We start from the raw sequence: 17,364 nt of genomic DNA, 5'->3' as shown, positions 1-17,364 counted from the left end.
GACAGAACATCGTGGGACAATCATCCCTGCTTCAACTGCTACCTAAGGAGCACCCATGGAAGATGCATGGCCCATGCTTCCCAACCACTCACCCCCGGAATAGAGAGGTACTTTTTTTTTTTTTTTTTTTTTTGGTGCCCTTGACTGGAATCGAACCTGGGACCTTTCAGTCCGCAGGCTGATGCTCTATCCACTGAGCCAAACCAGTTAGGGCAGAGAAGTACTTTTGCAATATAACCTGCGAAATAACTTTTTGGCACAAGACACTGAATGGATAATGCCAATAAGACTTCAAATTCATTTCAGAGATTAACACTGACACAAAATAGAAAAGAGCATGAAAGAATGCCCTCTGAAGCCATAAAAAGCCACCAGATTGGTTAATACATCCAATTTGTTAAAAAAAAAAAAAAAACACCCACAAATGCTTAAAATTCTGGTAAAGATGAATGACTGAGCTCCTCAACCAGGCACATTAAATTTCCAATTGCCTTGTATTGCAGTTCATGTAAGGTGGAGGGCAGGACCAAGTCCAGCTTTCTGCATATCCTCCATACCGTAAACGGTTTAAAAAACTGACGTTAATGAGTTAATAGGACTAGTAACAGCTTAATCACACAGAGTATATGCACTAGTCTTTGAACTAAATGATAACTTGATTTTATAGTCACCCTGGCTGCCTCCTAATTGCCAAGAACTGTCCTAGTCTCTTGGAAAAGTGACAAATAAGACCCTGCAGTTAGAGCAGGGTTAAACGAAGTTTATTTTAGAAAAATCCCCACTGGTAGTGGGACACTGAATCAGAAGAATTTAAGATAGAACCAGGGAGATAAGACAGGATTCTACAGCCAAAGGCCAGGCAAAAACTTGATGACATCCTGGAATAAAGAAGTGGCAAAAAAGAAATGTCAAATAAAATATCACAGTACAGAACCCGATATTCACAAATTGCTGGCTCCATCAAAGCAACGCATGTGGAAGGTTTTACCTGATATGAGGGCTCTGACATTACACTTGTTAGGATTTCCTAAGACAACAACAAAACGGACTTGCACTCTGGGAACTCACACTGACAGCCAAGTCCATCCTCTCATCACGGTATCCCCGGCTTTTGTGCGCAATTAGCGGGTACTTGGGACATGAAAGGGCCTAGGGGCAGGGGAGCAGAGAAGCAAGAATGGGGGCAGCTAAGAGCGAAGGAGCCGCTCCTGTGTCCAGAAATCAGTCTCCGGCCAAAGGCCTGCTTCAGAACCTTAGGAGCGGACAGGGGGGCGGCGCGGACTCCATTTCTCTCAAGAATGTGATAAACTAGCTTTCGAGTAAATCAACTGGAAGAGAAGGCAGATGTAAACCACCGAGCTCAGTGACATTTGCACCCCGAAGGAAATGCACTTCCCCTTTATTCCCAGCCAACGTGGAAATCCGGAAACCACTGGTTATCCTGCCCCCAGACTCAGTCCGTGCTCAGTAACAAACGCCTCTGGAAGGAAAGGCACCCGTTACCTTCCGCTGAAGCGGCACCGATCCCGCGGTGCCGGGTCCCCGCCACGCAGCAGACCCCGCCGGACACGACCTACAGCGGGAACGGCTCCCAAAATGTCTCCGCGGGGGGCATCCCCCCAGACACAGGCGGGTGGGCTGGCCTCCCGGCCCCCGCAAGGCGGCGGGAGGCCCCAGAAGGTCACCGCCCTTTGCACAACCCGAGCCCGGACCGTCCCAAAGCACATCTCGTGACTCATGGCGCAGCAGCCCCGGGCTCCGGGCGAGCCCTGCGGCGTCGAGGGTCCGGTAACTACTACCCCGAGCGGGAGAGGCGGGGCCCTCCCCCGCGGGAGGACCAGATAGCGCCCCACAGACGGGCCGGCGCTCCCCGCGGGGCGCACCTGAGGGAGGGGGCGGGGCGCCCGGCGCGGCCTGGCCCTCTCTCGGGCACCCGACGTGTAAGGAAGAGGGACTCCTACCTCTGAGAGACCCTGGCCCTCCGGCCCCCTGGGCAGCCCCATAATCCGAGTGGATTGATGTGTGGAGGCACCAAAGTCCGCGGAGAGGCCGGAGGAGGCTGTCCCCCGCCGCGAAGCCTCTACCGAAGTGGAGTGCAAAGCGGCCACTTCCTCCGCCGTCGCCGCCGCCGCCGCCGCCGCCGCGGGTCTGGAGCGCCTGGCCCGGTGAGCATGCGCGCTGGGGCGGGAACGCGGCGCGCTGCGACTGCGCCTGCGCGAGGCGGCCCTGGTGGAGGCGGGACTGGGGGCAGCGGAGTTGAGTCCCGCGCGGCGGAGGCTGACCGCGCAACGGGGTTCTGCATTTCCCTCCAAGAAGCTTTATAAAAGGGCCTCTTCCCGCATCGGGGACACTTTTCATCCTGGGTCTCCTCTCTGCTTCTCAGGGGCATGAATCAAGCGGGTTCGGTTCTCTCCGTCAGCCTGACTTCGGGAGCCGCCTGGCTCGGGGTCAGAGTCAGAGCGTGGGGTTCCACACCGCGCCGGGCTCTAGCTCAGCACCGGCTGCCCGTCGTAATCGCGCACTTGGACAGACTTCTCACATGCGGACCAGGAGCCGAGCCCCCGAAAACGCTTTCCTCACGCCTGCTGCCTCCCTAACGCCTGAGCCAGTGCATCGTGCTCCCCAAGAAAACTCGTCGGGGATAATGTGCCCCCATCCCACTCCCCACTACCTCAGCTTCTGGTGAAGGTCTTCTCGAAAATGCGACTCCAGTGTTGAGGTCATTTTAGCTGCCACATCACTTACATGATGCACCCCTTGTGTATCCCAGAGGATGGCAGCTTTGTAAACGAGTTGTCTTCCTGGCTACAAGCCACTGCACCTGCTCCGTTATGGCTTCTCCAGCGTTTTCTCCTCCCCCTCCTCCTTCTCCTTCTCTTCCTTCTCTTCCTCTTCTTCTTAGTGATGAAGAAAGCGATGGCATCTGAAAACGTTTTTAAAAATTGATTTTAGGGAGAGGGGGGAAAGAACATCATCGATGAGAGAGAAACATCAGCTGGCTGCCTCCCTTGTGCCTGCCACCCGACCGGAATTGAACCCGTGGCCTTTTGTTGTACAGGAGGAGCTCCAAGCAACTGAGCCACCCGGTCACGGCTGCACGTGAAAACTTTGGATGCTTCCCTGTGAGCCTTTGGGGAGGGGCAGGAGTGTGAGACTCTGAGCTTGAGATCAAAAAGGTTTGTGTGTGTGTGTGTGTGTTGTGTGTGTGTGCGTGTGTGCTTCCTGTCTGCTTTCCAAGTGGTTATTCGGTAAGTGTTTGTCCTTGAAGAAATTCATGCCTTTTGTGCTCCTAGAGTTTATCCTGACCGAACAGAGATGTCTCTGGAACCTTATGCACGGCCATTTCCTTCTTAAATGTAGTTCGCAAATATTGCTGACAAAACTTTGTGCCACCAGCCCTGACTGGGTGGCTCACTGGGTTAGAATGTCCTCCTGATAACAGGTTTCGGGTTGGATCCCCAGTCAGGGCACATACAAGAACCATCCAATGAATGCATAAATAAGTGGAACAACAGATCGATATCTTTTTTTATTTTTTTATTTCTTTATTGATTAAGGTGTCACATATTTGTCCTCATCCCCCCATTCCCATCCCCCACCCCACCCCCCTGTTGTCCTTAACCATTGGTTAGGCTTGTATGCATGCACACAGTCCTTCGGTTGATCTCTCCACCCTCCCCCCACCCTCCCCTAGCCTCCCTCTGAGGCCCGACAGTCGGATCGATGCCTCCTTGTTTCTGGGTCTGTTCTTGTTCATCAGTCTATGTTGTTCATCATTTCCCCTAGATGAGTGATATCATGTGTTACTAGAAATATACTTATAAGAACCGAATGTAAGACGAGCAATAATAGTTATGCTGACAGGCAAATGAATCAGTCTGTAGTAAGTTTCTTTCTGGACCAACAGTTCTTTTGAGACCCAATTTCAATGTCCACCAGTTCCTTATGTGTACATGTCGGCACTGACCCCTCAGCTCTGGATGGTGGACAAATGGTGGTAATGCAGGTCCGACTCCCTCTGGTTTGGTCTCGCCCGGACCCAGGGGCGCATGGCCTCACCTGGACTCAGGGGTGCGCGGCCTCACCCAGACCTGGGACCCAGCATCACCCAGGCCCCGGGACACGTGGCCTCACCCGGACCCAGGGGCGCATGGCCTCACCCGGACCCGGGACCCAGCCTCACCTGGATCCAAGGGCGCACGGCCTCATCCGGACCTGGGATCCAGCTTCACCTGGACCCAGGGGCGTGCGGCCTCGCCCGGACCCGGGACCTAGCCTCACCCGGATCCAGGGGCGCACGGCCTCACCCGGACCCGGGATTCAGCTACACCCGGACCCAGGGGCGCGTGGCCTCAACCGGACCCAGGACCCAGCCTAACCCGGATCCAGGGGCGCACGGCCTCACCCGGACCCGGGATCCAGCTACACCCAGACCCAGGGGCATGTGGCCTCACCCGGACCCAGGGGTGCGTGGCCTCTCCCGGACCCAGGGACACGGCCTCACCTGGATCCAGGGGCGCACGGCCTCACCCGGACCCAGGACCCAGCCTCACCTGGACCCAGGGGCGCATGGCCTCACCCAGACCCAGGGGCACGCAGCCTTGCCCGGACCCGGGACCCAGCCTCTCCCGGACCCAGGGACGCGGCCTCACCTGGACCCGGGACCCAGCCTCACCCGGATCCAGGGGCGCACGGCCTCACCCAGACCCGGGACCCAGCCTCACCTGGGCCCAGGGGCGCGTGGCCTCCCCCAGACCTAGGAGTGCATGGCCTCACCCGGACCCAGGGGCACGCAGCCTCGCCCGGACCCGGGACCCAGCCTCACCCGGACCCAGGGGCATGCGGCCTCATCCGGATCCAGGGGCGCGTGGCCTCGCCCGGACCCAGGGGCGCGCGGCCTCACCCGGACCCGGGACCCTGCGGGGCTTCGTCTTCTTGATCCCAATTCCTGTCGGTCAATTCCCTCTCAGCAATTCCTTTGGCCATTTTCTCAAAGCTCCGGGGCGGCTGCCGCGGAACTCGCTGGGTGGCGGGCTCGGCGAAGCTCCGGTGCGCCCGGTGCACGGCGGCGGGCTGGTCCAAGGTCGCTGTGGTGGCACTTGGGCCTTCAGCAGCGACCAGTCGCCAGGCGAGTGCACCCGGATCCGGGACCCAGCAGGGCCTCGTCTTCCCGATCCCAACTCCCATCGGTCAATTCCTTCTCAGCAATTCCCCCGGCCATTGCTCTGGACGGTGTCCGCTCTGCCCTCCAGCTGTAGTTTCAAAATTGTTGTGGTAGGCAACAATCAGGTATCCGCCCCACGCTGCCATCTTGGTCCTCCAGAAGACTCCCAAGCAACCCTATAAATGTGGCTCTGAACACTGTGTTGTCCATTAGTTTACTTTCCTTCATCCCTTCTATTTGTGACCTGCTTCGGTGTCTCCACCTTTTGGCTGCCTCCCTATGTTGATGGAGTGGCTTTGTGTGGTCAGTGACCTATAGGGGCCGGTAGCTCAGCTTCCCCAATCTCCCTAGGTGGTCGCTCTTGGTACCCCTCTTTGTGGGCTGAGTGCAAAGTCTTGGTGTTGTTAAGCCTTGATTGCTGTTGGTACACTGGGAGGATTTGATCTCCAGTCCAATTGGCTGTGAGGATCAGCTGTGTCTACACCGGGAGACCGCCTTATTCAACTAGACTTGCAAAATTGTAAAAGCCTCTGTGCTCAGCTTGGATGGGGCGGAGTTTCAGGGTGGAGCCTACAGCCTTGGCTTCCCGTCAGCCCCGCCCTATGAGGTTCCTGGGTCTCAGTGTCCCTCTGTACTCCCTGCAAGCACCTCTGAGAGAAAGGCGCCCTGGAGCTTCGACCGCCGCCAAACAGTCTAGTCTCTCCCCCAATGAATCTGGACTCCCAGATTCTCGCCCGGAACTGGGGTTCAGTGCAGTCGGAACTGGGGCTCAGCGCAGTCTGGCGCCTTTGTCTCCTTCCCACCAGGGCAATCCAGCGGCACAGTCAACAGACCATCCTCTGCTCGCATTCATGTGCGCGCCTCCGGTGCTCTGCCTTTCGCCGCTCCCCTGCGTCTCCGCCTCACAGCCCAGGTTCCCCCAGCATGAGCCTGGCTTCTCAGGGTCTCGCCCGGAACCGGGGCCCAGCTCAGCCCGAACTGGGGTTCAGCACGGTCCGGAGCCCCTGTCTCCTCCCCGCCAGGGCAATTCAGCGGCACAGGCAACAGTCCGTCCTCTGCACGCATTCCCGTGCGCACCTCCGGAGCTCTGCCTTTTGCCGCTCCTCTGTGCCTCCGCCCCACAGCCCAGATTCCCCCAGCATGCACCTGGCTTCCCAGGGTCTCGCCCGGAACTGGGGTTCAGTGCAGTCGGAGCTGGGGTTCAGCGCAATCTGGAGCTTTTATCTCCTTCCCGCTAGAGAACGCCGGCCAGGCCGTCAGCCGCCCCGTCCTCTGCGGCTCCGTCCTCCCCGCACGTGCGCGTGCTCGTGTCTCCGCCCGTGTCTCCATACCTCAGGCTCCTACGGCTCCTCTGATTTTCCCTGTGGTTTTCTCTTTCCTTCTAGTTGTGGGCATTTTAGTCAGCCAGCTTTCCTGTGGTTCTGGATGATGTCCGTTCTGACTTTTAGTTGTATTTTTGAAATTGTTGTGCCAGGCTGCAGGTTAGGTGTTCAACCTATGCCGCCATCTTGGTTTCCCCAGATCGATATCTTGCTCGCTCTCTCAAATCAATACTTGCTCCCCCCCCCAAACTGTGTGCCACCTCCACCAGACACCAAGGGTTAAAAAAAATTGAATATGCAAATTAAGCTGTTGAGATGGGAACTCTGTTATGTTAGTTTTATGTGTGTTAAAAAATGATGAGCCCTAGCCAGTTTTGCTCAGTGGTTGGAGCGCTGGCCCGGGTTTGATTCGGTGAGGGCCGATACCTCAGCTGCAGGCTTGATCTCTGGCCCTGGTTGGGGCATGTGCGGGAGGCAACCAATTGATGTTTCTCTCTGTCTCTCCTCCTCCCTTGCATACTGTCTAAAAAAAGAGTCAATGGAAAAATATCCTCAGGTGAGGATTAACAACAACAAAATGATGAAATAGAAATGACCGCTTGCTCCCACCCATTGTGAAGCCAATGAAACTCAATTTCTAAGGAATCCACTTTCATAACTCCCCAAATGTGTTATTTTTTGTAATATTAAAATTGTCCTTCCTTGAAATGGTATTGAATGAGGGAGAGTGGAGGGTGATAATTTGTAGACACTGTTGGATGACCAGACAGGTATTGATGCCTAGGGACAGGTAGCACAATCTCACATAGCAGGCAAGCCTAAATAGCTGTATATAAAGCAGCCCAGGGAATAGAGCTTAAAGAATAATAGGACTCGGTAGGCTACACAGGAGTCCCATATTGTAAATGCCTCTGCATTGTTTCCAAAAAAAAAAAACATGAGCAGCTAGCTTTCCCAATAAGAAACTGTCCCCTTAACTTTCTGTGTAAGGTCACAGTAGCAGACTTGAGTTGACAGCATGTTTTGTTTTTTTCCTAAGATCCCAGCAAAACAACTCAAGAATGCTTGGGCAGCCCACTTTTGAGAGAGAAACCCCACACAACCTTGGAGACAATGTAGGTTTGTGAGGACTCTCTTAGATAAATGCATCTCTCTCCTTCTCTCCTGGCTCCGGGTATCCATACACACATGTTGCCTCCCTGGTGAGATATTTGGGGATGAGGGATCCCCTGTCCCTCCTCTGCACATCCAGCACAGAGGTATGTGTTGTTCTTCTAAGTGCAAGATTCTCAGGAACCTCACAGATACTTTTCTTCCTGTGTAAAGGGTGCCATAGTAAAGAGCTTCCTGTTAGGATCACCTTTATCCTGGAGGAAGTTTACTATAGTCTCAATCATTCTCTCCTCCTGTTTCTCTTGGTCCTTTCATTCCGGGCTCTTGCTGTGACTAAGGAGGGGAATCATGAGGTCTTGGAGCAGGAGAGGACTTCAGGAGGCATGTAGTACAATTATGGGTGTTTGGAAAAGCGGAGTGACATAGTTTAGGTTACATATTATGTTAGTGGCAGTGCTGGGACTAGAGCCCCACATTTCTGATTTACAATGTCCTTTTATTCATCTATCATCCACCCACCCATTCATCCAACAGGTATTCTGAGATCCTTCTATGTCATTGGCTCTCAAGCTTGGCTGTATGTTAGAATCACCTGGGGAGCTTTAAAAGCTACCATTGCCTGAGTTCCACCCCCCAGAGATTCTGATTTAATTGATCTGGGGAGGAACATAAAATTTATTTTTTCTTTGAAATATATTGTTTTATACATAAGACAATATGTATTGTTTATATACACTGAGTGGCCAGATTATTATGAACTCTGAACGCATTATAATCTGGCCACTCAGTGTGTGTGTGTGTGTGTATGTGTGTGTGTGTGTGTGTGTGTGTGTGTGTGTATGAGGCCCGGTGCATGAATTTGTGCATGGGTGGCATCCGGCCAGCCTGGCCATGGGGAGGGGACGTGGGCAGTTGGCTGGCCTGCCTGCTAGTCGAACTCCTGGTCGAGGGGACAATTTGCATATTAGCCTTTTATTATATAGGATATACACTGAGTGGCCAGATTATTATGTGTTCAGAGATCATAATAATCTGGCCACTCAGTGTGTAAACCAATACGGGAGACATATACCCTGGGCAATGCAGTAGTGAACAGTAACCTCATTACTATAATGTTTCCTTATAGAGCACAGTGGCACACAAAATTTAAAATTCATAAGCAAACTAAGAGTCCTTAAGTTAAAAGAGTTCTTCCTGCAAATTCTTAATTGTATGCCAATCCATTCTCAAACAGTAAAAGTTTATGACACACTTTTTATTGAGGGGGAGTGAATATTAAAACTGCACAGGTGATTCCCCTGAGCAGCCAGTTTGAGAACCACACCTCTCTGCGCTGGAGATACTGCAGTCACCGAACCAGACAAGATAATTACTGATACAAATTAAACATGTAAATTAATAAGATAATGTTGGGTAGAAATAAGTGCTCTGTAGGAAAAAACCAAACCAGTGTAATGTGATAGGGCGTAGCTGAAATCAGAGGCTCCTTTAGATGAAAGACTCTCAGGATTGAGGGGAGACCTAAATCCCAAGAAGGTGCCACGGGAGTGTCTCAGGGAAAAGCACTCCAGGCAGAAGGATGTCCGGATGTCTTCCCTCAGCCCCTCCAAATCCACTCTCATCCCTCTCACCCTGCCTGCTGCTATATAAGGCTGGCCAGGAAGGACCTCGTCAGCAAGATGTGGAGTGTGGGCATCTAGGATGTGAAGATCCGGGTGTGGATCCTGGGGTGGAGAGATCTAGGCCATGGGGCCTAGAGAGGAGAATCTCAATCGTGATTTGGTTAAATGTATCAAGAACCTAAATGCTATCCCTGGATATGATAATTCCACTTTTAGTATTTATGTACAAAGATTTTCATCACAATGTTATCTAAGAGAGAAAAACCTGGAAACTATGTAAATAGCCCATAAAAAGGAAATAGTTAAATACATTATAGTGTGTTATCGGTAAAAATATTCACTGCAGCAGGCCATGAAAGAAAAGGATGAGAGATGAGGCTATCTAAATATTAGCAATGCTTGCCTGTCAAAAAGTCATTTAAAACATTTAAAAGACAAACTGGAAAAATATTCATTATCTGTGACGAGTTATTACAAATGAGGAAAAAATTAATAGAAAAATGAGTACCGTATTTTCTGGCGTATAAGACAACTGGGCGTATAGAAGATTTTCCTGGGTTAAAAAGTCATCTTATATGCCGGAAAATACGGTAAAAGACTTGAACAGAGAATACCTAAAAGAAATTGTCACTAAATATTTTTAAAAAGCAGATTCTCAGCCTTACATTAAAAAGTTAAAATTAGGTACCTTTTTACGTGGAAGAAGTAATGTTTTAAGAACATTGAATTAACACCATAGCACTCCTAGTCATTAAGTTTTTGCAAGGATTCTGGAGGGCAAACTGGCAAAGTTAATTTTTCAGCAAATATTCATTGAGGGCCCACTGTGTGCCAGGCACTGAGAAGGGTTCTCATTGGGGGAGGGGGACTGATGCAGCACCCAAGGGGCATTTGGAGTTTTCAGAGTGACTGGGAGGTATTACCAACATCTAGCACCCAACATTTGTTATGGATATCAAGTGTCCTACATTGACTTTGAGTCATAAGAATTGCTCTGGCAAGAGGAATGTGGGAAGATATGATATTATACCAGTTTGGGGCAGATATTTTAAGAGCCTTTTGTTATGTGTTTCCTTCACTCTCTTACGTTCTTCCCATCCATCACAAGAACATACCCAAGCAACCACTACAACCTTGCCGAGGCCCTTGAATGAGAACCATATGTGAGAGAAAAGGCCCAAACCCAGCCAAGCCAGACTCATGAGTGGGATATCAGTGTTTATTGTGATCACTGAGATTTGGAGAGTGTTTGCTAAGCACTGTCATTACAGCACAACCTAACTAATACACAGAACAAGAAAGTATTGTTCCTCCAAATGCTTTAATCCTCTGCCTGAAAAGGGACAAAATGGAGCTGTGGATGAATGTGCACAGTTGATACCAAAAATTGTATGACTGTATGTTGAAATAAGTGTCATTAATGACAAGTTGAAACCTGGATGAGAGAGGAGCAGTAGCAATAATTTGAATGGGAAGTCAGTGACAGCTTCTACAAGGATATAAGACCTGGGGTCAAGGAAGAGTGAGGCTGTGAGTGGGGGAAGCGTTGCAGGCTGAAGGACCTGTGTGGGCAAAGCAGGAGGAGTGGGTGGGCCTGGGGGCTCGAGTGCAGAGAGCAGAGGTGGAGGGGCCAGGTCCAGGCAGGACCCTGGGGACCATGGGAAGGGGCTTGGATTTCACCTAGGCACAGTGAGAGCAATAAGAGGGCTTAAAGAAACATTATTTGTTAAACATGCTGTGCTATCACTGGAGTCAAGTCAGCCCTTGGTCTGTAGAAATTGTTCCGCAGTGACAAGATTTGCAACTCCTACTGCCGTACATATTATGGGGCTTGGTAAATGGCAACAATTGGAATCCAACCCTTCCACTGTCTGAAAATGGAGGGAAAGGAAGCAATGACTCAGGAAATGCACTTTGAAATAATCTACATTTATATAACACTAGAGGTCCGGTGCATGAAATTCGTGCACTGGGGGGGGTGTGTGTCCCCACAGCCCAGTCTGCCCCCTCTCACAGTCTGGGAGCCCTCAGGGGATGTCCTACTGATGGCTTAGGGAGCGGGCCTAAGCCACTGGCCTCCCTCTGTGGGCTGATCTGGGGCTGCTGGGCCAGGCGGCGGCAGCGGCTTGGGCACAACCCCCTGCCTCCGATCCAGGGCTGCTGGGGCTGGGCAGTGGTGGAGGCTTGGACATGCCCCCCTGCCTCTGCTCAGGGGCTGCTGGGGGCCAGGTCCCCCTACACGTTTGTGTCTGTCTTCATTCTGGGCCCCAGCAGACCTGGGCTGTGGCCGTGGGGCTGCTGGGAGCCAGGCTGCCCCCCTGCGTGTTGTTCTCTCAGGCTTGGGGCTGATCCTGGCCCCCCCTCCTGAGTTGGCCATGACCATTATGGTGTTCAGGCCCAATTTGCATATTACTTCTTTATATATATAGTCTAGTGGCCTGGTGCATGAAATTCGTTTACATTGAAAAGGAATTAATTAGAGGAAATATTTTAATATTCCTATTTGCCCTTTCTCTATAATAGAAGTGTCAGAGATGAAAGAAAATTAGTAAAATGTATATGAAAATCTCCCTCCTGTCAGAGTCTGGGGTACACCGCGGGACCCAGAGTCAAGTCCCCACCCACCCATGCACGCCTTGAAATCACGTGAGACACAGACCCGGCCGGCCCCACCCCCGTCAAGCGCCACTGGTTAGGGGACGCACCCTCAGGTCCCCTGGCCCGGCACTGGGCAGGGGCACAGCCTCAGGGCCCCGTCAAGACCCGCTGGGTGGGGGGCATAGCCTCAGGTCCCCTGGCACAGCCTCAGGTCCCCTGGCCCAGTGCCAGGGTGGGAGGCATGGACTGAGGTCCCCTAGCCTGGCACCAGGGCAGGGGGCATGTCTTGAGGTCCCCCGTCAAGCCCTGCTTGGCAGAGGGTGTGGCCTGAGGTCCCCTGGCCTGGGCCAGGGAGGGAGGCACGGCCTGAGGTCCCCCGGCCTGGTGTCAGGGCAGGGGGCATGACCTGAGGTCCCCCATCAAGCCCCGCCAGGTGGGGGACATGGCCTGAGATCCCCAGTCAAGCCTTGCCAGGTGGAGGGGTGTGGCCTGAAGTTCCTCTTCAACCCTTACTGGGAGAGGGCTGCAGCCTCAGGTCCCCTGTCAAGCCCCGCTGGGTGGGGGGTGCAGCCTTGGGTCTCCCGGCCCAGCACCGGAATGGGGGGTGCACCTTGAGGTCCCCCGTCAAGCCCCGCCAGGCCGGGGCATGGCCTCAGGTCCCCTGGACTGGCGCTGGGATGGGGTGTGTGGCCTGAGGTCCCCTGGTTCGGTGCTGGGGTGGGGGCACGGTCTGAGGTCTTCTGGCCTGGTGCCAGGGCAGGTGGCGTGGCCTGAGGTCCCCTGCCCCAGCCCAGCACCAGGTAGCCTCAGGTCTCTGATGATTGCTCCTTAAGGCTTGTTATGGAAACCCCACCTCTGCTGTGGGCGCAGCCATCTTGTGTTACAGAAACCCCACCTCCACTGTGGGCCGGCATATTTGTGATGGCGTGATGGTCAATTTGCATATTCCCTCTTTATTAGATAGGACTAGAGGTCTGGTGCATGAAATTCATTCACTGGGGGTGGGAGGGTCCCTCAGCCCGGCCTGCACCCTCTCCAATCTGGGACCACTTGGAGGATGTCCTACTGCCAGTTTAGGCCCGATCCCTCAGTTGGACATCCCTCTCGCAATCCAGGACCGCTGGCTCCTAACTGCTCACCTGCCTGCCTGCCTGATCACCCCTAACCACTCTGCCTGCCTCCCTGATCACCCTAACCCCTCTGCCTGCCTGCCTGATCACCCCTAACGACCTCTGCCTGCTGCTTGATCACCCCTAACTGCCTCTGCCTGCCTGCCTGATCACCCCTAACTGCCTCTGCCTGCCTGCCTGATTGCCCCTAACCCCTCTGCCTGCCTCCTGATTGCCCCTAACCGCCTCTGCCTGCCTGCCTGCCTGCCTGATGCTCCTAACTGCTTTCCCCTGCCAGCCTGATCACCCTTAACTGCTCTCCCCTGCTGGTCTGATCACCCTCAACTGCTCTCTCCTGCTGGCCTGATTGCCCCTAACGGCCTCTGCCTTGGCCCCCGCCATCATGGCTTTGTCCGGAAGGACGTCCGGTCTATCTGTTCTAATTAGCATATTACCCTTTTATTAGTATAGATTCTCCTAGGAATTACAGTTTCATCAAGTGTCCATGTGAAACTGAATGAGAGAAAATCCAAAATTACTTTAGAACAGAGACTGAAAAATGATCCATAGGAGAGACTTCTTAAATAGCAATGAAGACACATTATACTTTCAGTTCAAAATCAAATGATGAAATTAATTTACTAATAAGATTCATACATTTGTAGATTTTTTTTAATCTTCCCCTTTCTTAGTAAAGACAAAAATTACTGCCATGTTTCTGGATTATTTTATCAGACATGTTAACATCAACAAAAATACTCTAATTACTCTACCAACAAATAGAATAACATGGAAGTCATTAATTTATAAGATTGTCATTTAAATAATCTAAAATTATAAAAATCACCCTAAAAATTATAATCTTAAAAGTATCTAGTTGAATCATTGTGTCATCTTTTAAGAGCAGTAAAAAGTAAGAGAAAAATAAATCATAATTACATTAGTAGAGAGAAAGAAAATGATCTTGTTGTAGTTCTGGATCTTCAGAAGTGGACTCAATGCAAGGTGCAATCAACTTGGAAGGTGAATCCCCTCTGTTTTCAGGTTGTGTAGACCAAGGTCTGAATCCAGTGCTTGGTATAGCCACACTTCTTGTTGCCAGTGGAAGATGTGATGGGCCAGCAAAGACCCTCAGTGGAGAGAACTTATAGGGAGGTTCTTACTCACTTTCCAGAATGGGAGGAAGGACAGAGGGTCCTCTTCTCAAGAACTACACATGTGGACAAGGAGGTGTGCATAAGATTGTTCATGGCAAGCATTGTTAGAAAAATACTAAGAAAAATACTGAGTATAACCTAAATAGTCATCAAAAGAATAGACTTATAATTTGTGATATTGTTATACAGTGAATTAATATGCAATGGTGAAAGTGAACTAGAGTTACATGTTTGAACAAGGATAAATATGAAAAAACTAGAGGCCCGGTGCATGAAAATTCATGCACTGGAGCGGGGGGGTCCCTCAGCCCAGCCTGCCCCCTCTCACAGTCCAGGAGCCCTCAGGGGCGGGAGGTGACCCAGCGATCAGGGAAAGGAAACGCCCCATCACACCTCTGCTGCTGCCACTGCCGGCAGCGCAAGCCTTGGCCGGCCCTGGTTACCTGAGCCTCGGGCGGCCGTGGGCAGCTGGGCAGCTGCCATCCGAGGCTTGCCTGCACCTTGGAGCGGCTGGGCAGCCGACATCTGAGGCTTGCCTGCACCTCAGGCCAGCCCTGATGGGACTGGGGGACTCCAGAGGCAGGTGTGCAGAGCTTCCAGGCCCGCCTGTGGGTGGGCCCGGCCTTGCCGCATGCCTGCTGCCCTGGCAGGGCTGAGGGGACTGGGCGCCGCCATCTTGTGGCTGTGGGTGCTGCCATCTTTGAGGGCGTGGCAGTCAGTTAGCATATTCCCTCCTTATTGGCTGTGGGCACTGCCATATTTGAGGGCGGGGCAGTCAATTAGCATTTTCCCTCTTTATTGACTGTGGGTGCCACCATCTTTGTGATGGCGTGAGGGTCAATTACATATTCCCTCCTTATTGGCTGTGGGTGCCACCATCTTTGAGGGTGGGGCAGTCAATAAGCATACTCCCTCCTTATTGACTGTGGGCACCGCCATCTTTGCGATAGCATGAGGGTCAATTAGCATATTCCCTCTTTATTAGGTAAGATGTAAAGTTGAGTTTTTAAGAAAAGCAACTTTCATAATGATTTGCTAAGTTTTCATTCAATGCTTATCCTATCTAATAAAGACGGAATATGCAAATTGACCATCACTTCACAACAAAGATGGCGGTGATAAGGAGGGAATATGGAAATTGACGTGACAAAAATGGCAGCGGCCAGGCCGGGACACTTGTGTCGTCGCCATGGTGATGACGCAGGCATTCCGCACCGCCCCAGCCGCTCTGGGCCTCTGGGCAGCCCTCGAAAGCGGAAGGTGGCTCCAGGCAGGAGTGAAGGCGGAAGGGTCCTGGGTGCTGGCAGCCAGGGGAAGGAAGGCCTATTCTTGCACGAATCTTCGTGCATCGGGCCTCTAGTGGATGCATAAATGTGTAATGTGAAAGTGTGCCTGGAAATTATGCTCAAGATTCTGCTTTTCTCTGGGGAGGAAGGAGGAAGGAGGACCCAAGAGTAGCAACACTATCTGTAATGTTTTATTTCTTGGGGAAAGACGATCTAAGGCAATTATGCTATAATGCCAATATTTGATAAAGGTGGATTATTCATAGATGAGTATTATTTTCTGCATATTTTAATTATTTTATAATAAAGGTATGTTGAAAATGAGATAAACAAATCAGCTACTAAAATGAATTAGAGGCAAAAAGAAGGAACAGAGGAGTTTGACTATGAATCAAAGAAAGAAGATGGCTGGGAACAGCATGATTGATGGAGAACTTTATCCTTTGGCAATTTTTGAAGATGGCAAAGACTTAAATATTTTTTAAAAAATTAATTTACAGTATAGAAGCCAGTTGGGGGACAAAAAAAAAAAGATTGAAAATACAGACTTGAACCTTAGAGTGTGGCTCTTACAAATCTCCCTCAAAAAACAAAACAAAACAAAAAACATGCCCTACCAGTGTGGCTCAGTGGTTGAGCATGGACCTATGAACCAGGAAGTCACAGTTGATTCCCAGTCAGGGCACATGCCCGGGTTGCAGGCCCGCTCCCCAGTAGGAGGCATGTAGGAGGCAGCTGATCAATGATTCTCTCACATCATTGATGTTTCTATCTCTCCCTTTCTCTCTGAAATCAATAAAAAAAAAAATATATATATATTCTATCTAATAAAGAGCGAATATGCAAATTGACCGTCACTTCATCACAAAGATGGCAGCGCCCATAGTCACAAGATGTTGGCGCCCAGTCCCCTCAGCCCCACCGGAGTCATCCTTTTAGCCCTTGATGTGGTGAGGGGCAAGCAGGCCCCCGCAGAGAGCAGACAACAGGGCCCCTGTAGAGAGAAGATAGCAGGGCCCTGCTTGTCCCTCGCTACAGCAGAGAGGGGCAAGCAGGCCCCCGCAGAGAGCAGACAACAGGACCCCTGTAGAGAGAAGATAGCAGGGCCCTGCTTGTCCCTCGCTACGGCAGAGAGGGGCAAGCAGGCCCCCTCAGAGAGCCCATCGTGCGATATCACGCACACTAGGCTGCCTGCCACTTCTGTGGGAGCCGGCGGGCACTGCAGCCTGCCGCCGGGAGCCGTGCTGCTTCCACGGGAGCCGGGAGGGTACCACGCCGATTTCGCGGGAGGTGGGCTCACCGTCTCCTCTCTGGGCCTGTGCTTGGCCGAAGAGGCTGTGGGCCGGCCCCCCTGTCCCTGTCCATGTCCACTCTGTCTCCAGGGGGCCGGCCCGAGCTGGGTGCGGCGATGAAGCAAGCATTCTGCCAGGCCGCTCACGCTGCCCACTCTCAGCAGCTTATCCCCCGGGACTGGGGGACTCCGGCGGGGCTGAGAGGACTGGGCGCCGCCATCTTGTGGCTATAGGTGCCACCATCTTTGTGACAGAGTGACAGTTAATTTGCATATTACCCTTTTATTAGATAGGAGATATATATAACAAAATATGTTTTTTTTCCCTATAGTTCCTCAAGAAAGGACAAGGGCCCTAACCGGTTTGGCTCAGTGGATAGAGCGTCGGCCTGCAGACTGAAGGATCCCAGTTTCAATTCCAGTCAAAGGCATGTACCTTGGTTGCTGGCACATCCCCAGTAGGGGGTGTGCAGGAGGCAGCTGATCGATGTTTCTCTTTCATTGATGTTTCTAACTCTCTACCCCACTCCCTTCCTCTCTGTAAAAAAAAAAAATCAATAAAATATATATTAAAAAAAAAGAAAGGACAAGGACTGTGTGTGTTTTATCTGCATGCTCAGAGCCTGCCTTGCACAAATGCACCATGGATGGATGGGTGCATAGATGGCTGGATGGATGATGGCTGTTATGGGTAAAGGGGTG

General features: G+C 51.8%; 1 protein-coding gene across 2 annotated transcripts in view; it reads right to left on the bottom strand.

Annotated features, from left to right (window-relative positions):
* CCDC93 (coiled-coil domain containing 93) overlaps positions 1-2,141 on the bottom strand; it is a 91,754-nt gene extending 89,613 nt beyond the window's left edge. For both annotated transcript variants that reach the window (XM_008143458.3, XM_054723224.1), the window contains exon 1: positions 1,962-2,141. In XM_008143458.3, coding sequence (XP_008141680.1) covers positions 1,962-2,003 — 42 coding nt within the window. In that variant the 5' untranslated portion in view covers positions 2,004-2,141. The remainder of the gene's footprint in view (positions 1-1,961) is intronic.
* Between the last annotated feature and the right edge of the window lie 15,223 nt (positions 2,142-17,364).

The sequence above is a fragment of the Eptesicus fuscus genome, chromosome 11 (genome assembly GCF_027574615.1).
Source record: "Eptesicus fuscus isolate TK198812 chromosome 11, DD_ASM_mEF_20220401, whole genome shotgun sequence".
Lineage (NCBI taxonomy): Eukaryota > Metazoa > Chordata > Mammalia > Chiroptera > Vespertilionidae > Eptesicus > Eptesicus fuscus.
This window is presented reverse-complemented; position numbering and strand designations above follow the sequence as displayed.